Here is a 22397-nt window from a genome sequence, read left to right as displayed (position 1 = left end):
TCGAACCAAAACAAGAGCCAACCATGGAACCAAATCTTGATTAAATGACCATAACTGCACTACCATTCCAGACTTGAGGATATTCCTTTCTACTACTTGCATCCAGCCATTCAATAACACATAATTAGAGGTGTTACTCATGTCCCATTTTGCCAAATGAATTTTTGTTTTTTCAAGTGAAGGCTCAATCAAGTTGAACTGAATCTTGCTCTTTTTGTTAGACACAATATCTCTCGTCTCCAATACCATTTTCTATTGGGGTGTCAAGAAATCCTTATTCTCCACTTGGTTGATGGGGATTGAAAGACGCACTTGCTTATAACTCAAGTCTGTATCATAAAGAACTTTCTGAATAACGAGTTTCACTTGAGAAATCTGAACACCCATTCCTGAAATCATCTCCTTCAACTCATCTGGCAAAACTGGAGGATCAATTATTGGTTTATAAATCTTTCTTCTCTTTCTCTTTCTGTCTTTCGCTTTACTCTGTTTTTCATCCAACACAGTTTCAGTCTTTTTCTCTCTATCTTCCAATTTACTCTGTTTTTCACCGAACAGAGTTTGAGTCTTGTTTTTCTCCATGGAAAGGTCTTGATCAACTTCTTCAATTGTTTTACTTTTAAGAGAGATTCGAATCTTGAGACCCTTTTTCTGTGACATTGATTGAGACGGCATAACAGTAGGAGGAGGGTTGTTTCTTCTGAAAATTCTGCTTCTTTTAGCCCTTGGGAGAAGATAGTAGTAGTGATCAACAGAATGCTCACACATAAACGGATTCTTTCTAAAAGCTTCCTCTTTTTCACGCTCTTCAACATCTATACATTCGAAATCAGTAATGCAGGATTCCTCTTTCGACCCACCATCAACATCGTCTTCCATTAGTATTCCCATGGAGAAAAGAAGGAAAATTTTAAAGAAAGAGAGGGAGACTGTAATTAAGAAGGCAACAACTTTGATGAATGTAATTGACGAAGAATAATTGTTGATAAAGAGGGTTTATATATTGAGGGTTTTAGAAAACAGGGGATTCTTGATTTGTTAATGTTGGAGAGTTCTTCATTTTCTTGGACGCGCTAAATTTACACGCTGATAAATAAGTTTCTAAATATGACTCACTTAAATTTTCCATAATAATATATATGCTTATCTTCTTATACATGACCGTTTTCCTTTTCAGGTAATGTAAGATTGAGTTATAAAATTGAAAAACATAGTTTTTGGAAAATTACGAATAGTGAGTTCTTGTGACTGTAAATTATATTTATTTAATTATATTGATTTGTTACCTAGACAGTAATATTAAAAATTTACTTAATTCGTTATGTGCATATCTCATAAGGGGTGCAAAGTTACTTAAAACACAAAGACTGTATTCAAATTTGAGTTACATTACATGACTGATTAGTGTAATTAAGCATTGGAAGAATGAAAAACCGCTAACCATGACAATCTCCACCAAAGCAAAAGGAGTTAATTATTTAGAGAAAGGTAATGACCTGGTTGGTTATTTTTTGGAAACTGTTGTTAATTTATCGTTTTGCTCTTTCCGCTCTTGATTCTGAGTTGTTTGAGTTTGAAAGTTAGTTTCAAACTTTTTGTTAAAAGTTGAGAATTTATTGTAATTTGAGTTTGAAAGGCTAAAGATGTTAAAAAGTGATTTTCAGTATTTTTTTGAAGTTTCAAGTGTTAGAATAAGATTCTATCGAATTCATTAGTCTTGAATGTAGAATTGATCTAAGAGAGTAGCAGGTTTTCAGATTCGGAGTCTCTTTGAGGATTTGAGGCCCAAGTTAGAAAATTGTGGAAGTTAGCCTTATGGTTGACTTTGGTCAATATAAGGGGTTCGAATGCTTGAATTGGAATTATGAGAGTTTCATTGGATTTGGGGGGATTATTTTAGTCCTAGGTGAGGGTTTGGTTGAATTTTCAGAGGCCCTAAACTTGTTTTGACATTTTTAGGCGTTGTGTTAGTTTCTTGTGGCCTTCACGAGTTTCGGATCAACTTCAAGGAGACCTCAAATTCGTGTTTCGACGGTTCCATTGAATTTGAAACGTCGAGTATAATCCTTCTGCATATATGATTTGTGTGTATGGAATTTCAAACGAATTTCGAGGGTCGTCTCCATATTCTGGAGAGTTGATTGGTTTTCTCGAAGCTGGTGTGTTTCACTTTCGCAAAGTGTGCCTCGCTCATGATGTCGATTTTGAACAGATTTCTTGTGCTAAATATTTTGGGTAAGCTTTTGTGATTCTAAAACTTCATTTCCCTTTGATTATTTATAGATTTTAACATCAAAACTTAAAATTTTGATTGACAGACAAGGTTTTCCAAGGACTTGAGTTCTTAACTAAAATGGTGATTGTGAACTGATTTTAAGTCCTTTTCAAAATGGGATTTCACTAATGAGTTCCAAATACCTTTAAGTAATATTTTCAAGTAAGGATTTCAGGAGTCAAACCTCATTTTTTGGAATTTATTTTTGAGTTGATTGACCCATTTTTCAAAGAGTATGAATTGGGTATTGTTATTTTCGGAATCTTATTGTGAATTACTTGATTAAATTAGATTGTGTGGCTTTGAATGTTGTTTGGAAGGTAAAGACATCGTTTTGCCTTGAATTTCATACCATAAATAGATTTTTCTTTTCCTAAAAAGAAAACATAAAGTCTCCATATTTGGCTAGTCCTTTTCTTGTAGGAAAAAAAATTATGACTCTATAAAAAGAGACTCATTCCTTTTAACTTAATCAACCTTCACAATGTAGTCCTAGGGGCTTTGAGAGTTTTGATTAGGGGGAAGACTTGTTAGGACCGAAATAAATTAGGTATCGTGCGGAAGCTAACTGAACAAACCTCAAAAGACCGCTAGTAAGAAGACAAATGATAAATATACCAAAAATCACAGATTTAATGTGGTTCGATCAATCAACTTACATCCACAAAAGAGATAAGCAATCCACTATACAAATATGAGAGTACAAAATATAGAAAGAAATAACCTCACTCAAGGTCGTGCTGAGTGATTCTTAATTTTTTAGGCACCAAGGTCAATTTTTTTTGTGTGAAATGATTTTGGATATCAATTAAGGTCACTAGAATACCTAATTAATTACAAAGTTGAGTTGGAAACTTTCATAAGATTATACTTAGGTCAACTTCAAATGATCATATATCTCAACTCATAATGAATTAGAGGGCTTATGACCAATCAGCATAAAGGTCTATGAGTCCTCTTTCCAACCACCTAGCTTGTCTCAATCCGAGTTATGAGTAAACAACTATGATTGCTATACTAGATACACTCTAACCTGGTAGAGCGATGACTCTCATTACGGAGTGAATACATATCTCACTGTCGCTGGAATGAAATTCCGACTTTCAACTCTTTTTATTTTTTAAGGGTATTTTCATCCGTAAACCTTTAAAAAGTCATCTAAATTACTCTAAACGTGTAGAAAATCCGTTTTAATAATCCAAATTCTCTCATCACTCCTAAATTCCAATGCTCAAGAACTTTAAGAAACACTAAGGCTAGAGTTATCTTCCAAGATTTTCCTTCAAGTTTCTTCAAGAACATTGTTCTTCTACATGTGTAAGGAAAATCATAGTGTTGGACTAGTTATTCCTCACGTCCTACATCAAAAAATTTAGTCATTAAGAGCTAAATCTAGGCTTATAAGATTTAAATTTCTAACCTCACTTAGAGAGGTGAACCCAATTATCATCGCGTTATAAAGTACTTTGAGTGTGAGTTCATACATATATATTTAAGTTTTTCTAAAATAAATATAACACTAATATATTTGATCAACAGAGGAAGCATCAGTTCACGTAAATAGATGAAATCTTCCTTAGATACGCCCCTGTTGAAAGAGGGTCGATTTTTTTATCTAGCACCACTCTCAAGCAGTCTACAACTTTTTGCAAACTTCAGCCTTACACTCACACAAATTTAACTAAGTATAGAATTATGTTACTTTGTTTATTCAGGCAACAGTAATCATAACAACACAACTAACATACGGGAACTCTTCCCAACATTTATTAATCTTAGAATCAATATAAGGAAGCTTCACAAATTATGTCTTAGAACAGAAATCAATCTCCCCTGCCTTAGATGGAATTTTCACCTTCTAAAATTTCTGCACATGGCTGTTACATGCGACAGTTACAAACGACAGTTACAACCGACACCTGTCCGACACTTGTCATCATAGGATTTAAACTAATGTTTCCAACAACTATATTTCTAACAGATAGACTATAATTCAAATTACATCCTTATCAAAAAGAAATAACAATATTCTAACAATTAGAATATTTCAGCCTACATTCCAACACTTATAATATTTTAACCTGCTTCCAACACTTAGAATATTTCAGCTGTCCTCTAACACTTAGTTTTATTTTAGCAATCCATGTGAATGCCTTTGTCTTGCCATCATCAAGTCTTCACATCCTTGGCTTGTCAAGCCAACACATTGCCTTTCCGATGGCTTCTGCTCACACGTAAGCCTTCCACATTCAAGTTTTTTTGCCAACACCTAAGCACCTTGAACCTTTGTTGCACTGTTTTGCCGCTCATGCATGACAATACCAATGCCCAAGTCCTTGTCATGCATGCACGTAGTTAGATCAAGTAGTTTACAGGTCTCACGGACCACCCGCACCACTTGAACTCGATGTCCTCATCGAGACTTTTTAAGGTAGTCATCGATTTGAGCATCAAACTGCCATAACTCCTTTGATTTCTCCCAAACTGCATCAGCTACACTCTTGCCTTCCAATAAATCAAGAATTCTATCTTTGTATTCTTCTTACTTGTGCCCAAAATCCGTTGATCAAGGATCTTCTCAATTCAGCATCAAACTGTGTAGGTACTGATGGAGGATCCCTCTTTGACCTGTTCCTGTCCGGATCATCTGCATCTGCAAAGTAAGGTTTCAAGAAACTTACATGGAAAGTGGGATGAAACCTTTCTGACACGTTCAATCTATATGCAACTTCGCCCACTCGTTTCACCACTTCGAATGGACCATCATACTTAGAAATCAAACACCGATGCCTAGTGTTACTTGCAATCTGTTTCCAAATTTGTGAAGTAAGTTTCAATAATAATTTTTCACCCACATTAAACTCAATTGAGCGATGATGTTGATCAACATACTTCTTCATGCACCGCTGAGCCTTGCACAAGTTATCTTGTGCTTTAGACAATATTTCAAGTCTGTCCCTTGAAACCCTGTACGCTGCTAGACACTTTTCTTGGTTTTTAGACTTAGCAAAATCCAAAATCCAATGGCGTCATAGGTTGTTTGCCTAAAACAACTTCAAAAGGCTCATTTCTATTACAGACGACTTGTGCAGATTATAACAAAAGTGAGCAGTGTCTAACAATGCAACCCAATTCCGTTGACTTATTGTCACATAGTGCCTCAAGTATTCCTTTAATAGGTGATTAATCTCTTCCGTCTGTCCATCTGTTTGTGGATGATTTGTAGTAGAAAACTTCAATTCAGTTCCCATCATATTGAACAATGTTGTCCAAAACCTTCCTGTGAATCTTGTATCCCTATCACTCACAATGTTAGCCGGAACACCAAAGTATTTAACCATGTATTTATAGAATAAATCAACAGCAATCTCAGATGAACAAAATTCAGGTGCAGCAATGAAAACAGAATATTTTGAAAACCTGTCTATTACCACCAATATCGATGCTTTGTCGTCTACCTTAGGAAATCCAAAAATGAAATCCATACTTACAGATAACCAAGGCCTTTCAGGAATAGGCAAAGGTTGCAACAAACCTGCCTCCTTTTTACATTCAATCTTGTCTACTTGACAGACATGACAAGTCTTCACGTATCCTTCTATGTCATCTTCCATCTTTAGCCAGAAATAAACATGAGACAGTAGAGCCAACATTCTTTCGACACCCGGATGTCCAACCCAAGCACAATTATGCGCTTCCTTCATCATGTCTTTGCGCAGTCCACCTTAATTTGGTACGACGATTCTCCCCCCTTTAAATAAAGTACATCGTCCTCGATCCAATACCGTCTCATTGTGCCATCTTGTACTTGACCCATCCACTTAACATATAATGAGTCATTTGCAGCACACAACCTGATTCTATCTACGAAATTAGTCTCAAGTTTTGTAATTGAATATACTGCAACAAATACATCTTTTCAACTTAATGCATCAACAACTTCGTTGTGTTTCCCCGACTTATGTTCCCACATGAAATCATATTCTGCTAGAAACTCCTTCTATCTTTCTTGTTTTGGACTCAATTTCTTTTGTGTTTTGAAAATGTATTGGCTACATTATCAGTTCGAACCACAAATCGAGTCCCTAAGAGATAGACTCTCCAAACCTGTAGACGGTGTACAACAACAACCATTTTCTTTTTATATGTCGAATATCTTTGCTCAACATCATTCAATTTTTGACTTTCGAAGGCCACATGATGACTTTCTTATACTAACACGCCTCCAATAGCCTTATGATACGCATGAGTATGTACTTCAAATGGCAACTCAAAATCAGGCAACTTTAATATGGGTTCAAATGCAATAGCATCCTTTAAATTTTGAAAAGCTTCTTTACATCGTATAACACATATCCATTTAGCATCTTTCTTCACCAAGTTAGTTAGAGCCGCTGCCCTTTTTGAATAACCCAAAATGAACTTTCTGTAATATTTAGCCAACCCAAGAAACGACCACAAATCCTTAACATTTCACAGTGCTTGTCAGTCAACAATGGCCAGCACTTTCTTAAGAGCCATTCGAACTTGGTTTTTACTAACAAGATGACCCAGAAATTTTATTTCTTCTTGAACAAATTCATACTTTTCCATTTTAACATAAAGTGTATACTTCCTCAACTGAGACAACATCATACTTAAGTGATTGACATGTTCATCCAATGTTCGACTATAGATAACAATATCATCAAGATAGACGACTACAAAATCATCAAGATAGTCAAACAACACATTGTTCATTAAGTTGCAAAAGGTAGTCGGGGCATTGGTTAGCCCAAATGGAATTACAAGGAATTCATAAAAACCATATCTAGTTACACATGTTGTCTTAGGTTCATCACCTTCTGCTATTCTAACCTGATAGTAGCCTGCCCTAAGATCAAGTTTCGTGAACCAGCATGCTTTGCTCAACCTGTCCATCAAATCTTGTACAAACAAAATCGGATACTTATTCTTCACAATTACCTTGTTCAGCGCCCTGTAATCAACACACATTCTCACCGTCCCATCCTGTTTCTTTTGGGAAAAAATATGAGCACCATAGGGAGCCTTAGATGGTTGAATCAGACCAGCATCTAACAATTCATTCAATTGTTTCCGTAATTCAGTCAATTCCTTAGGAGCCATACAATAAGGAGTCTATGTATGAGCAATCTTACCTAGCAGCAACTCAATTTTATGATCAATATCCCTCCTTGGCGGCAAAGTCTTTGGCAATTCAGGCGGGATTACATCAGCAGACTTTTTCAACAATTCGGCCACACAATCAGGGACCTCTAGTGTTACATTAGGTTTCGATTCGAATAAAGCAGCAAGTATAGTTTCATTCCCTTCTTCATCCCTTTGTCAATTGACATAGCAGACAACATCATTCCCCTATCCTTTTTCTTTGCAACATTACTAACTTTCCAAAAGGATAACACCCTTCACAAACCCAGCATATCTTCCTTCATAATCATTATCCCATCTAAATGTGAAAAAGGAACAAACAAGATTTTTCTTAGAAAATCAATACCAAGTATCATCTCAGAATCTCCTAACGGCATCACCATCAAGTTATGTTTTCCTACCCAATTTTCCGTCGACATAGACACTCCATAAGTCATGCCCACAATGGCTTGTGCCTTAGCATTCACTGTCTTGATGTAGAAGGGCCATCTAGTCAACTTAAGCCCCAATTTTGCAGCACTATTAACATCAATAAATGTATGAGTATCCCCGTATCAACAATAGCCATCACACATTTTTCTTTTATCTTCATTTCCAAATGAATCAATGAAGCATGTGGATTTGAAGTCTTAGAATTCCCTTTAACATTATTAACCAATGTAATATGATTGAAAGATAAATCTAACGGATTGGCCATAGCAGCCATGACTTTCTCTCCTTCTTAATCCTGATTCACCTTTCAGGCAAGCAAAGTGTTCACTTTTTCCCTGTTTGGACAACACTTAGCCAAATTAGGACCACCACATGTCCAACAACCTTTCGAGGTTCCATCCTTGTTCTTTGACTTGTTTTCTTTGTTTCCTTCCTTCTTTGGCGCTTTCCCTTTATCATTAGCATAGTATTTACGATTCTTCCTTTTCCAATCCCCTTTTTTCTCACCTTTTTTCTTAAATTTCGAAGTAGAAGGGACATCAGTAGTCGGTCGAGTCGTCCTGAAATCTACTATTGAATCAACAACAACAATTGCCCCTGACAAATCCTTGACATTTTTCCTTCAAAGTTCTTTTTGAGCCCAACCTTGTATACCCAAAATGAAGTTATGTAATTTATCCTCATCAGACATATTTTGGATGTCTAACATCACAGAGGTAAATTCTTTAATGTATTCCCTCACCGAACCCGTCTGCCTTAATCTCTTCAACTTGTCCCTTGCAAGCCAAGAGGTGTTGCTAGGAAGAAATTGATCACGCATTTCTTTTATCATTTTATCCACATATCAATTCTTGGTCATCTAGCACATACATCATCTGCATTTCAAGTTCTCCACCAAAGTTTAGCATCACCCGTCAAATACATTATGGTAATGTTTAACTTGTCAGTTTCAGGCACCCTTGCAGTAGTAAAGTACTGTTCCATATCCTGGATGAAGTTTTCCAATTCTTTAGCACTCGTTGCACCACCAAAGGCTTTAGGTTCCGAATTTTAACCTTAGACAATTCGCCACGATTTGAACTTAACGCTGCCACAACACTACTTAACACAACAATCTCTGCACGAACACTTTTAGTATGTTTATGCGGTGACTCCAATTGTGCCTTCGTAGTCTCACGAAAATTCAAAGTTTCAGCTATATGTTCATCAACAAGTCCTTGGAACACACCATCATCGCCTCGAATTTTGTCAGCGTCCTGTCTCAAATTAACAATCTGTATCAGAAGATCAACCAGCGTTGGATCTTCCATTACCTCATCAGTAATACCAACAAAGGCTTCAACCCTTGCGCACTATTTCCCGAAGTTCTGCAATCGTCACCATCGTTAAGCCACAATCTGATACCAATTGAAAGAGGGTTGATTTTTTTATCTAGCACCACTCCCAAGCAGTCTTCAACTCTTTGCAAACTTCAACCTTACACTTACATGAATTTAACTAAGTATAGAATTATGTTACTTGGTTTATTCAGGCAACAATAATCATAACAACATAGCCAATATACAGGAATTCTTCCCAACCTTTATTAATCTCAGAATCAATACAAGGAAGGCTTCACAAATTTTGTCTAAGGCCAGAAATTAATCTCCCCTGTCTTAAACGAAATTTCCACCTTTTAAAATTTCTGCACATGGCTGTTACATGCGACAGTTACAAAGGACAGTTACAAGCGACACCTGTCCGACACTTGTCATCACAGGACTTAAATTAATGTTTCCAACAGCTATATTTCTAACAGATTGAATATAATTCAAATTACATCCTTATCCAAACGAAATAACAATATTCTAACAATTAGAATATTTCAGCCTATATTCCAACACTTAGAATATTTCAGCCTGCTTCCAACACTTAGAATATTTTAACTGTCCTTCAACACTTAGTTTTATTTCAGCAATCCATGTGAATGTCTTTGTCTTGCCATCATCAAGTCTTCACAGCCTTGACTTGTCAAGCCAACACATTGCCTTTCCGATGGCTTCTGCCCACACGTAAGCCTTGCACGTACAAGCTGTTTTGCCAACACCTAAGCAAATTGAACCTTTGTTGCAATATTTTTCCCTCATGCATGCCAAAATCAATTCCCAAGTCCTTGTCATGTCTGTATGTAGTTAGATCAAGTAGTTTACGGGACTAACACCTGTCCACAGTATCATATTAACAATATTGAGTCCAGGATAGCTATCAAAGGACAATATAAGATGTGATAGGGGTTGGGAGATAGGGGCATTTTGTTTAGTATGCTTAAATGAGAATGACTATATTTAAAAGTAATTTGATTTTTTTAAAAAATTGAATTTATTCTTAGTGATATATTCATTTTAGTTATTTTTATTCATACATTATTTTAAAAATAATTTTTTATTTTTTACTTGTCACTTTTAACATATAAAAAAAATAAAAAAAAGTTTCCATTCCCTCAACAATAATTTACTTATTTCATAAATTATTTCTCAAGTCTTAAGACTTAAGCTTGAGCAGCCGAAATATCAAATACGGGGAGATTAAGGATTAACTGAAACACTCAAAGATGCATATTTGGGAATTTGATGATAAAGATTTGACAATGATTTCACTTTCCTCCTCATATTTGGAAAAATTCAGGTTAATTATACCAAAAAAAATACATTACTGTAACGAATATTATGATAAAAATTTATATTAATCATTATTTTTTAAGAAGATGAAAAATTTAAATTTAGAAAATTAAAAATAGATATGGGAAAATATTCTCACCGTTATAAAATGTTAGACATATTATAAGATTACAAATAACAATTTTTTTTCCAAAAAAATTGTAACACATTAAATAATGTTACCTTACCTAAATGAAAGCGATGAAGTATAAAAAGATAAGCATATTATTTTGAAAGATTTCAATTGAAAGTGAATGATGTTGCCATTGAAAGATATAAACTCAAAAATAAAAAAATGTGGAAAACCCCTTCAAATTGAAAGCAACAATCACGTGATTGCCTAGATTCAAATTGCTTCACTATAACAATAATAGGGTTATAAATATTCTTTTAAATGGCTACACAAAAATTGTCAAATACAAAGAGCAATAGCGAAACTAACAAAGATAAATGGAAAGAAACACACAAATCCAGTTGTTGTTCAAAACTTGAAATTAGATCCTGCTGACCTCCAAATCTTATCTCCTCCATTGAAATCAAACACGAAGATATAAGAACACTCAGTACAAATTTAAGCTTCATACAACCGTTAGCACATCGAAAAACATGTTGTGAAATATATATATATATATATATATATATATATGAGAGATAGAGAGATAGAGAGAGAATTTAGCATGGGATACACGTGCAACGCACGTGTCCAAGACTAGTGCATAAATAAGAATGACAAACTTCTATATTTATAAATAATTTAATTTTAAAATTTAAAATTTATTTTTAGTTATATATTCATTTTATTAAATTTTATTTGTCCACTATTTTAAAAATGTATTTTTTTTTACTTGTCATCTTTAACATATCGTATTATATTATATGTGGAAAGAACTCAAGTGACAAGTTGAATTACGATTATAGCCTTCAATAAATTAAAATGCTATAATAGATCTAATTAAAATAGTAAGTGGACATATATATATATATATATATAAATATATATATATATATATATATATATAGTATAGTGAAAGACTCAAAATTTAAAGTTGTGTAACCATTTTACTCTACAAGTAAAGAAAAAAGTTGTAAAACATCTAATAAGTTAAATATTAAGTAAATCATATCATATTGTTATTATTATATCTAATAAATTAAACATTAAATAGTAATCACATTAAAAGTTTTCTCATTATTAAAAATAATAAAAAATAATAAAAGTGGGTAAGAGTATTTTTACTCTTTATAAATATAAACTAAAAACATATAAATATAGTGTGACACATCATTAATCCATTTATACCCAAAAACTTTTCTCTATCATAATTATCATTAAAAACTAATTACCGCTCTAGATCTTGTTGCTTCAACTTTATTCTATTTAAAAAAAAAAAATATTACCACCGTACAATTCCAATTTTCCTCTAAATTTAGTTTAGAAAATCTATATATAACTGTATAGTTGAGAAATGAAAATGATGATTTCACACCTCCAAAGCTCAACATCTATATATGTTTTTTTTTTAAAATTTATTTTAACTTTCATCTATATGTCATGTCTCGAGTCTATATCCCAGACGTGGATGACACTCGAAGACCATTGTTGGCCCCCAAGCGAACTCTTAGGCTGACTTACTTAACTTAGCAAAAGACAATATATATATATATATATATATATATATATATATATATATAGATAGATAGATAGATAGATAGATATATATAGATAGATAGATAGATAGATATGTAAACGAACTTACTAAACTGAAAATCAAATAAATGAGAATGTTTTAAAGTTTTAACATTCAACTTGGCCAAAAATGACAACCCAAGTTTTAACAATAAGAAATGATAATGACAAGACTCCAATGAATAACATCTGCCCTTCTATTTATACAGCCTCTAATAACTGAGATGGATGTTGGGACAAATCCCACAACATCCTGATGAACTGAAAGACTAGAAAACAAATAAGGAGTTCTTTGGTATGCAAGGAGGCTCACCAACTGACTATGGAGTGCTCAACAGGATCGAAGGTGCGCTGGATGTCGGTCCTCATAAAAAGATAAAATTGAATTTCATATATTACCCTCAATAATAATTTACTTATTTTCCCAAATTATTTCTCAAGACTTAAGATTTAAGACTTCAGCTTGAGCAACCGAAAGATCAATACTAGGAGATTGAGGTTCAACTGAAATACTCAAAAATTCATACTTGGAGATTCAATGATAAAAATTTGACAACATTTTCACTTTCCTCCTAATATTTGAAAAGAGTTGGGTTAATTATAAAAAAAAAAAAAACTACCTTACATAAGTGAACATTATGGTAAAAATTAAGATTAGTCATTATTTTTTAAGAAGGCGTAAAATTCAAATTGAAACCATTAAGATGGACGGAGAAAATATTTTTACCATTATAAAATATTATGACATACTTTAAGATTTCAGATAACAAATTCTTTTAATTTTTTTTATATCCCATCAAATAATGTTACTTAACCTAAAATAAAATCGATGTAGTATAAGAAGATAAGCATATTGTTTTGGAAGATCTAAGTTGAAAGTGAATGATGTTGCAACAGAAAGACATAAATTCAAAAATAAAGAACGTGGAAAACCCATCAAATCGAAGGTAACAATCACGTGATCGCCCAGATTCAAATTGTTTTACTATAACAATAATAGGGATATAAATATTTTCCTAAATGACTACATAATGATTGCCAAATACAAATAAGAAATCTCTACACTAACAAAGATAAATAGAATGAAACACACAAATCCAACTGGTGTTCAGAACTTGACACTGGATCATGTTGACCGCCAAATTTTATCTCCTCCACTCAAATCAAACACGAAGATATGGGAACACTAAATAAAATTCATGGCCCGTGATACGCACACACTAGATAATTCAAGGCCCGTGATACGGGCCCAATATAATTTCACATATTTTTTTAAAAAATCATATAAATTTGCAACTTAAGATATCATAATCCCCTCTCGGATATATTCTTATTCCCTCTCGGATACATCCATCCCCTCTTGGATACATAGATATCCCGTCTAGATACATTCCTTCCATGAAGTAATATATATCATTAGTAATGTATTATACAATCAAGGAATGTTTTCGAGAGCAACGAAAATTTTGAGAATTTTGTAAGTGAGGAAACTTTTGGGATAGAATGTAATTAGTCTCTAAATATATGAGATTTCTATACTTTATACTATTTTTACAATAAGCAACTTCAATATATTGCTTAATAATCTTTTTCAAAATATTCATACGACATAAATGTGTCGATTACAACTCAAATTGAGAAAGTTGAATTCCAAAAAATTCTATGCAGCAAGAAAATAGAGAATTGTATTAGATTATGAGTTAAACATTTCGCGTTCGAGGAATATATAAAATGGTGATATCTTTGAAAAAGTTTATTGATCTTCATATATTTTCGCACTTGGTATCTATTTTCTACAATGTTATCATCTTCTTTTCGTAATATTTGTACCATAAGCTTGCATCTGACGACTCAAAGTCTTTCAAATCTCTACTGCTTCAACTTAAGTATAATGTGTTTGTAGTTTGCTTTGTCGGTGAATTTTGTGATACATTTAATTATTGTCTTCGACAATAGAAATACTTCAATTTGTTTTGGTATTAATATCGAAAGTATTTATTAAATACTTGATGTCTAACTTTCATCAATAAAAACAATCATGAAATCAAATTTATTTCTATATACAATAACAATTATCATAATGTTATATTCTAATATTGAAAATGTTTATTAAATTGTTGATTTCTAACTCTGTAAAAATAAAAACAATCAAGAAAGTAATTTTATTTCTATATACGACAACAATTTGACATAATGTTATATTCTAAATTACATGAATAATTTTTTTGATACTACACTCTAAATATCATGTTGTGTTTCTTTTTCAAGTTATTATTTATTTTTTAATTTTTTTCCTCTATATTTCTCAAGACCTTTCTACTGGAACTTTTATTTTTATTTTCTAAATTTTTTAACCACTCATTTTTCTTTAGTTTGCATTTTAATATTTCTTAGAATTTGAATATTAATTTTTTTTCTTGTCAAATTTTTCCTGTTAAATAGTTTATCATATTTGATATCAAGAAAATATTCTATACAGAAATGAAAATTTTATATTTTTTAATCTTTTGATGAATACATTATCAAATAATTAATTTCTTAATAGTCAAACGTTGTTCATTCTTTTAGTCACGTAATTTTATATATATTCAAATTACTTTAAAAATAATGATACGTCATTTTAAAGATTATTTTAATAATCAAGATACAAATTTAGTGACCATATTCTGGAAGAAATATTAAGAATATGTTTACCCGCAATAATTCTTTAACGTATTTTTAGAAAAAAATATTAACTATTCAAACACATTTTATTTTAAATTAGTTCAAAATTTTCCTTAAAAAAAAGTCAAAACAAGCTTAGCATTTATTATTGTTTGTAAAAGTTAATTAAGAAATTCTTCATTTTAACATAATTATAAAAATATTTTTATTTGTCAATTTAAAAGTAAAGACATATATGGATTCTTCTAAATTTTAATTTTGGTCATTAATTATACAATTATTATTTTGCCCTTAAATAGTATTAAATTACTAAAATTCCATTGTTTAATAGATTTTTTTAGTTTGATGAAAATTTCAGTTTAAAAAAAAAAGAAAAAAAATATATAGATGATGTGGGTCAAAATTAAATGCCGCATCATTAGGATACACATGGCATTTAAGAAAAGATATTTGGTCGTATTGTTATTATAAATCTATTACCACTTTTTTGATGTCATAACATAAAAACAAACATTCTAGAATATTTCTAAAATGACAAATTTGCCCTTGATCGTCCTCAACTTGACTCTTCTATACAACTTCACACATATTAGCATAGGATACACGTGCGATATACGTGCCCAGGACTAGTGCTTAAATAAGAATGACAGAATTCTATATTTAAAAATAATTTTATTTTAAACTTTAAATTGATTCTTAGTGACATTTATTTTATTCACTATTATGCGTCCACTATTTTTTTAAAATAAATTTTTATTTTTTACTTGTCACTTTTAACATATATAACGATAAAAAATAAATTTCGTATTTTAGTTTCAACAATAATTTACTTATTCCCCAAATTATTTCTCAAGACTTAAGACTTAAGCTTGCGCAGCCGAATATTGATGTCGGGGATTGAGGATCAATTGAAACACTCAAAAATTCATATTTGGAGATTCAATGATAAGTATTTGACAACGATATCACTTTCCTCCTCATATTTGAAAATATTAAGTTAATTATGCAAAAAAACAAAAAGTAACTACCCTACTTAAGCGAATATTATGGTAAAAATTCATATTAATAATTGTTTCTTAAGAAATTACAAAATTCAAATTTAAACAATTAAAAATGAATGGAGAAAATATTTTCACCGTTATAAAATATCATGACTTATTTAAGAATACAAATAACAATTTTTTAATTTTTTTTATATCCCGTCAAATAATGTTACCTTACCTAAAATGAAGCTAACGAAGAATAAGAAGACAAGCATATTATTTTGGAATATTTAAGTTGACAGTGACTGATGTTGCGATGGAAAGACATAAACTCGAAAATAAAAATGTGGAAAAATCCTTCAAATCAAAGGTAACAGTCACGTGATTGCCCCAGTTCAAATGCTTCACTATAACAATAATACGGCTATAAATATTCTCCTAAAATGACTACACAACAATATTCAAATACAAAGAAGCAATAGCTACACTAACAAAAATAAATAGAATGAAATGCATAAATCTAGCTGTTGTTCAAAATCAAAAATTGGATCTTGCTGACTTTCAAATTTTATCTCCTCTATTGAAATCAAACTCGAAGATGTAGGAACATTTAGTAAAAATTTCAGCCCCATACAACGCGGTTAACACATTGAAAAACATGATGTGAAGGTGCAACACACATGCAACACACGTGTCCAGAACTAGTGCTTAAATAAGAATAACAAAATTCTATATTCAAAAAATAATTGAATTTTAAAAATTAAAATTTATTAGTAGTGATATATTCATTTTATGCACTTTTATTTGTCCGCTATTTTAAAAGTAAAATTTTATTTTAAACTTGTCACTTTTAACATAGAAAAAGATAAAAATGAATTTCATATTTTACCCTCAACAATAATTTACTTATTTCCCAAACTATTTCTCAAGACTTAAGACTTAAGCTTGAGCAATCGAAATATCGATACTAGGAGATTGAGGATCAACTCAAACACTCAAAGATTCATATTTGGAGATTCAATAATTAAGATTTGACAATGATTTCATTTTCCTCCTCATATTTAGAAAGATTTATATTAATTATACCCAAAAAAAAGATCCTTACTTAAGCGAATATTATGGTAAAAATTTATATTAATCATTATTTTTATGAAGGTGCGAAATTCAAATTTAAATAATTAAAAATGGATGGAGAAAATATTCTCATCGTTACAAAATGTCATGACATATCTTTTAATAACGGATAACTTTTTTTTTTTGTATCCCATAAAATAATGTTACCTTACCTAAAATGAAACCGATGAAGTATAAAAGAAAAATCATATAATATTGGAAGATTTAAGTTTTAAGTGAATGATGTTGCGAGTGAAAGGCATAAACTTGAAAATAAACAACATAAAAAAACCCTTCAAATCGAAGGTAACAATCATGTGATCGCCCAGATTCAAATTGTTTCACTATAATAACTATAGGGCTATAATATTCTCCTAACTGGTTCACAACAATTGTCAAATACAAAGAAGTAATAGCTACACTAACAAAGATAAATAGGAAGAAACACACAAATCCATCTGTTTTTCAGAATCTGAAATTGAATCTTGCTGATCTCTAAATCTTATCTCGTCCATTCAAACCAAACATGAAGATATAGAAACACTCAATAAAAATTTCGCCCCGATACAACGGTTAATACATTGAAAAATATGATGTGAAGGTTGCTGATTGTATATATCGTTATAACAATTCCACATGATTTAGCATGGGATACACGTACAACACACGTGCCCAGGACTAATGCTTAAATAAGATTGAACAAAAATGTATATTTAATAATAATTTCATTTAAAATTTAAAATTTATTCTTAGTGATATATTCATTTTATTCATTCTTATTTGTCCATTATTTTAAAAGTAATTTTTTATTCTAAACTTGTCACTTTTAACATAGAAAAAGATAAAAATGACTTTCATAGTTATCCCTCAATAATAATTTACTTTTCCCCCAAATTATTTCTCAAGCCTTAAGACTTAATCTTGAGTAGTCGAAATATCTATACTGGGAGATTGAGGATTAACTGAAACACGCAACGGTTCATATTTGGAGATTCAATGATAAAACTTTGATATCGATTTCACTTTCCTCCTCATATTAGAAAATATTTAAATTAATTATATCAAAAAAAGCAACTACCTTATTTAAACAATATCATGGTAAACATTTATATTAATCATTATTTTTTAAGAAAGAGTAAAATTCAAATTCAAACAATTAAAAATGGATGTAAAAAATCACCATTATAAAATGTCATGACATATTTTAAGATTACACATAACAATTTTTTTAATTTTTTATCAAATAATATCTTACCTAAAATGAAACCGATGAAGTATAAAAAGATAATCATATTATTTTGGAAGATTTAAATTTAAAGTGAATGATGCTGCGATGGAAAAATATAAACTCGAAAATAAAAAACGTTGAAAAAATCCTTCAAATTGAAGGTAACAATCACGTGATCGCCCATATTCAAATTGTTTCACTATAACAATAATATGGCTATAAATATTCTGCTAAATGGCTACACAACAATTGCCAAATACGAAGAATCAATAACTACACTAACAAAGATAAATAGAAAGAAACACACAAATCCAGCTGGTGTTCAAAACATGAAATTGAATTCTGCTGACCTCCAAATCTTATCTCCTCCATTCAAATTAAACATGCAGATATAGGAACACTTAGTAAAAATTTGAGTCAGATACAACTAATAACACATCGAAAAACATGATGTGAAGGTTGTTGATTATATATATTGTTATAACAATTTCACATGATTTAGCATGGGATACAAGTGCAATGCACGTGCCCAGGACTAATGCTTAAATAAGAATGACAAAATTCTATATTTAAAAATAATTAAATTTAAACTTCTAAATTTATTCTTAGTGATATATTCATTTTATTCACTATTATTTGTTTACTATGTTAAAAGTATTTTTTGTAATTTTTTACTCGTCACTTTTAACATATAAAAAGATAAAAATGAATTTCATATTTTACCCTCAACAATAATTTACTTATTCCCCTAAATTATTTCTCAAGACTTAAGACTTAAGTTGAGCAATTGAAATATAGATACTGGGAGATTGAGGATCAACTGAAGCACTCAAATTCATATTTGGAGATTCAATGATAAAGATTTGACAACGATTTCACTTTCCTCCTTGTATTTGAAATATTTAGATTAACTATACCTAAAAAAAGCAACTATCTTACTTAAGCGAATATTATGATAAAAAATTATATTAATAATTTTTTTTATGAAGGTGCAAAATTAAAATTTAAACAATTAAAAATAGACGGAGAAAATATTTTCACAGTTATAAAATGTCATGACATATTTTAAGATTACAGATAACAATTTTTTTATTTTTTATTCTTATATCCTATCAAATAATGTTACCTACCTAAAATGAAACCGATTAAGTATAAAAAGATAATCGTTTTATTTTGAAAGATTCAAGTTGTAAGTGAGTGATGCTGCGATGGAAAGACATTAATTTGAAATAAAAAAATGTGAAGAAACCCTTCAGATCGAAGGTAACAATCACGTGAACGCCATTCTAATGCTTCGCTATAACAATAATAGGGCTATAAATATTCTCCTAAATGTCTACTCAACAATTGTCTAATAGAAAGAAGCAATAGTTACACTAACAAACATAAATAGAAAGAAACACACAAATACAGTTACTCTTCAGAACTGAAATTGGATCCTACCCTCCAAATCTTATCTCCTCCATTCAAACAAACACGAAAATATAAAAATAGTCAGTAAAAATTTCAGCCCGATACAATGATTTACACATGAGAAAACATGATGTGAGGTTGCTTTGGAGAAAAAGATTACAACAAAAAGAACCTTTTCTTCTTTCTTATCACTTGTTGAAATGCTAATGTCTTTCAAAGACTGAATAATTAAATAATTTCCAAATTTAGAAACTTGTTAACCAGCTTGTCAATTTAGCGCGTTCAAGAAATCAAGAACTCCCCAACGTTAATAAATCAAGAATCCCCTCATTCTTAAACTAATTTCACCCTCTTTATCAACAATTCTTCTTCTTAATCAAACCCATTGTTTTCTAAAAGTTGATCTCTCTCTGTTTCTTGAAAATTTTCTTCTGTTTTCCATGGGAACGATAATGGAAGACGATGATGGTGGTGGGTTGAAAGAAGAGTCCTGTATAACTGATTTTGAATGTGTAGATGTTGAAAAAGATGAAGCTTTTAGAAAGAATCCGTTTATGTGTGAACATTCTGTTGATCACTACTACTATCTTCTCCCAAGGGCTAAAAGAAGCAGAATTTTCAGAAGAAAGAACCCTCCTCCTACTGTTATGCCGTCTCAATCAATGTCACAGAAAAAGGATCCGAAGATTCGAATCTCTCTTAAACGTAAAACAATCGAAACAGTTGATGAAGACCTTTCCGTGGAGGGAAAAAAGACTGAGACTCTGTTCGATGAAAAACATAGTAAGTGGGAAAACAGAGAGGAAAAGAGAAGAAAGATTTATAAACCAATAATTGATCCTCCAGTTTTGCCGGATGAGTTGAAGGAGATGATTTCAGGAATGGGTGTTCAGATTTCTCAAGTGAAACTCGTAATTCAGAAAGTTCTTTATGATACAGATTTGAGCTATAAGCATATGCGTATGTCAATCCCCGTCAACCAAGTGGTGAGAAAGGATTTCTTGACACCACAACAGAAAATGGTGTTGGAGACAAGAGACATTGAGTCCAACAAAAAGAGCAAGATTCAGTTCAACTTGATTGAGCCTTCACTTGAACAAACAAAAATTCATTTGACAAAATGGGACATGAGTAACAGCTCAAGTTATGTGTTATTGAATGACTGGATGCAAGTAGTAAAAAGGAATAAACTCAAATCTGGAATGGTGGTGCAGTTGTGGTCATTTCATCAACATTTGGTTCCATGGTTGGCTCTTGTTTCTGTTCGACAATAATAATTAGTGTCGTATTGAACTTCTTTTATTACAGGAATCTTTTGAGTTTATTTGTATATTTGCAGGTGTATGAAATAAGATTCTATATTTTTAGATGCTAGTTGAACTTTTTCTGTTTTGTAGTAGAAGATTCTCAGGAATAGCACGGGCCAGACATGTTATCTACCATCAGCTGCAGTGGTAACATTACCATGTGTGTATGCATTTTATATTAATAGAGGAAAAGTTTTAATTAGTATTTTGATACACACTCTTTTACATTATATTATGTCACAAGAATAGTTCTTTCAGAAATGAGACCACAATGCATTTAAGCCAGTAATCGATGGAAGATGAAGTGACAATCCGTTGCTACAGTACATCAATTCGTTCACGATCGCTTCTTGGTGATGCCATTGCTGTACACCATCTAACAACAAAAATATGCATTGTCATTTTGAGTTCAGGTTATTTGAAAATCACCTGAGCCCCTCAGGTCCCAAGTCAACCACCCCAACAAGTCTCAAATGATAAATTGAGGTATAAATACTAAGGAACATGTCGTGATAATGCTTTACCTTAATAGTGGTTGACATGTTAATTCAAGTGAAAACTGAAAAGTTATTCCTAAATATAGGATTTTTACGTTGTCCAAATTTTATCTATCCAATGATACGTAACTGTTAAGTAATCATTACCATAGTACCACAACCTATGTTAGACAAAAACTCTACCATCTGAGTACATATAAATAAGTACTGTTGATATCTATGCCTAAATTTAAAAACCTCTCTTCTAACAATTAATCTAGAAGATGTGAATTTTCTCCTAAATTTGAACAATATCGAGAAGAAGGGTATATATATAAATATGCTGAAAAGTGAAGATTGTATTCTATTTTCAGACATTGATGTTGAACATATGAAATGTCACTCGAGATATGAAATATTACATGTGCCGATGAGAGGCAAAAACTGTCACCCAAAAGTAGTTATGTGAGGCTGGTATCTGATAACTATTCACAAAGAGTTGGGCAGAACATCAAGCGATGGAATCACTCTGGAAGAGGAGTGGCATCAGATTGAACCATAAGAATATATTCATACAACTTCCATTTTGATCACAGTGATTCTGTTGAATCAAGAGGAACACACAAGGAACAAAGTATAACATAAGCTTCAATTCCCTGCATACAAGATATAAAAAGAAATGTCATTATCTAAATTAGAAGGGGGTAAAAGTAGTAACTAATAATGTGAACAATGGAAGAATTTTGTCAGAGAGATTTAAAACTTACCAATGTAGACCTTAAGGTAATTATTTCCCATGTCTTCTTGTTCTTGTTCAATATTTCCGGCACAATCTTCAGCACCAGTGCCACAATAATGTAACTCAATTGAATCCAAAGTACCAATTTCAAGTACCAATTTCCCCAAAAATCTGTTAGAATTTCTCGCAGGAAACTGCAGGTCTTTAGAACAAGG

General features: G+C 31.5%; 2 protein-coding genes across 2 annotated transcripts; one reads left to right on the top strand and one right to left on the bottom strand.

The window, feature by feature from the left end:
* Positions 1-252: 252 nt before the first annotated feature.
* Positions 253-879, bottom strand: LOC138342069 (putative B3 domain-containing protein At5g35780). The gene has a single exon (XM_069294252.1). The coding sequence runs from the start codon at positions 877-879 to the stop codon at positions 253-255; it is 627 nt and encodes a 208-aa protein (XP_069150353.1).
* A 19233-nt stretch (positions 880-20112) lies between these two features.
* On the top strand, positions 20113-20934 carry LOC101266081 (putative B3 domain-containing protein At2g27410). Its single transcript, XM_004231632.1, has one exon. The coding sequence runs from the start codon at positions 20113-20115 to the stop codon at positions 20932-20934; it is 822 nt and encodes a 273-aa protein (XP_004231680.1).
* Positions 20935-22397: the final 1463 nt, after the last annotated feature.

The sequence above is a fragment of the Solanum lycopersicum genome, chromosome 2, assembly GCF_036512215.1.
Source record: "Solanum lycopersicum chromosome 2, SLM_r2.1".
NCBI lineage: Eukaryota > Viridiplantae > Streptophyta > Magnoliopsida > Solanales > Solanaceae > Solanum > Solanum lycopersicum.
The sequence above is the reverse complement of the archived record's forward strand: the minus strand, read 5'-3'. Positions and strand labels throughout refer to the sequence as shown.

Coding starts and splice junctions, on each gene's coding strand:
- LOC101266081 (XM_004231632.1), top strand. CDS start 20,113: ATGGAAGACGATGATGGTGGTGGGTTGAAAGAAGAGTCCTGTATAACT.
- LOC138342069 (XM_069294252.1), bottom strand. CDS start 879: ATGGAAGACGATGTTGATGGTGGGTCGAAAGAGGAATCCTGCATTACT.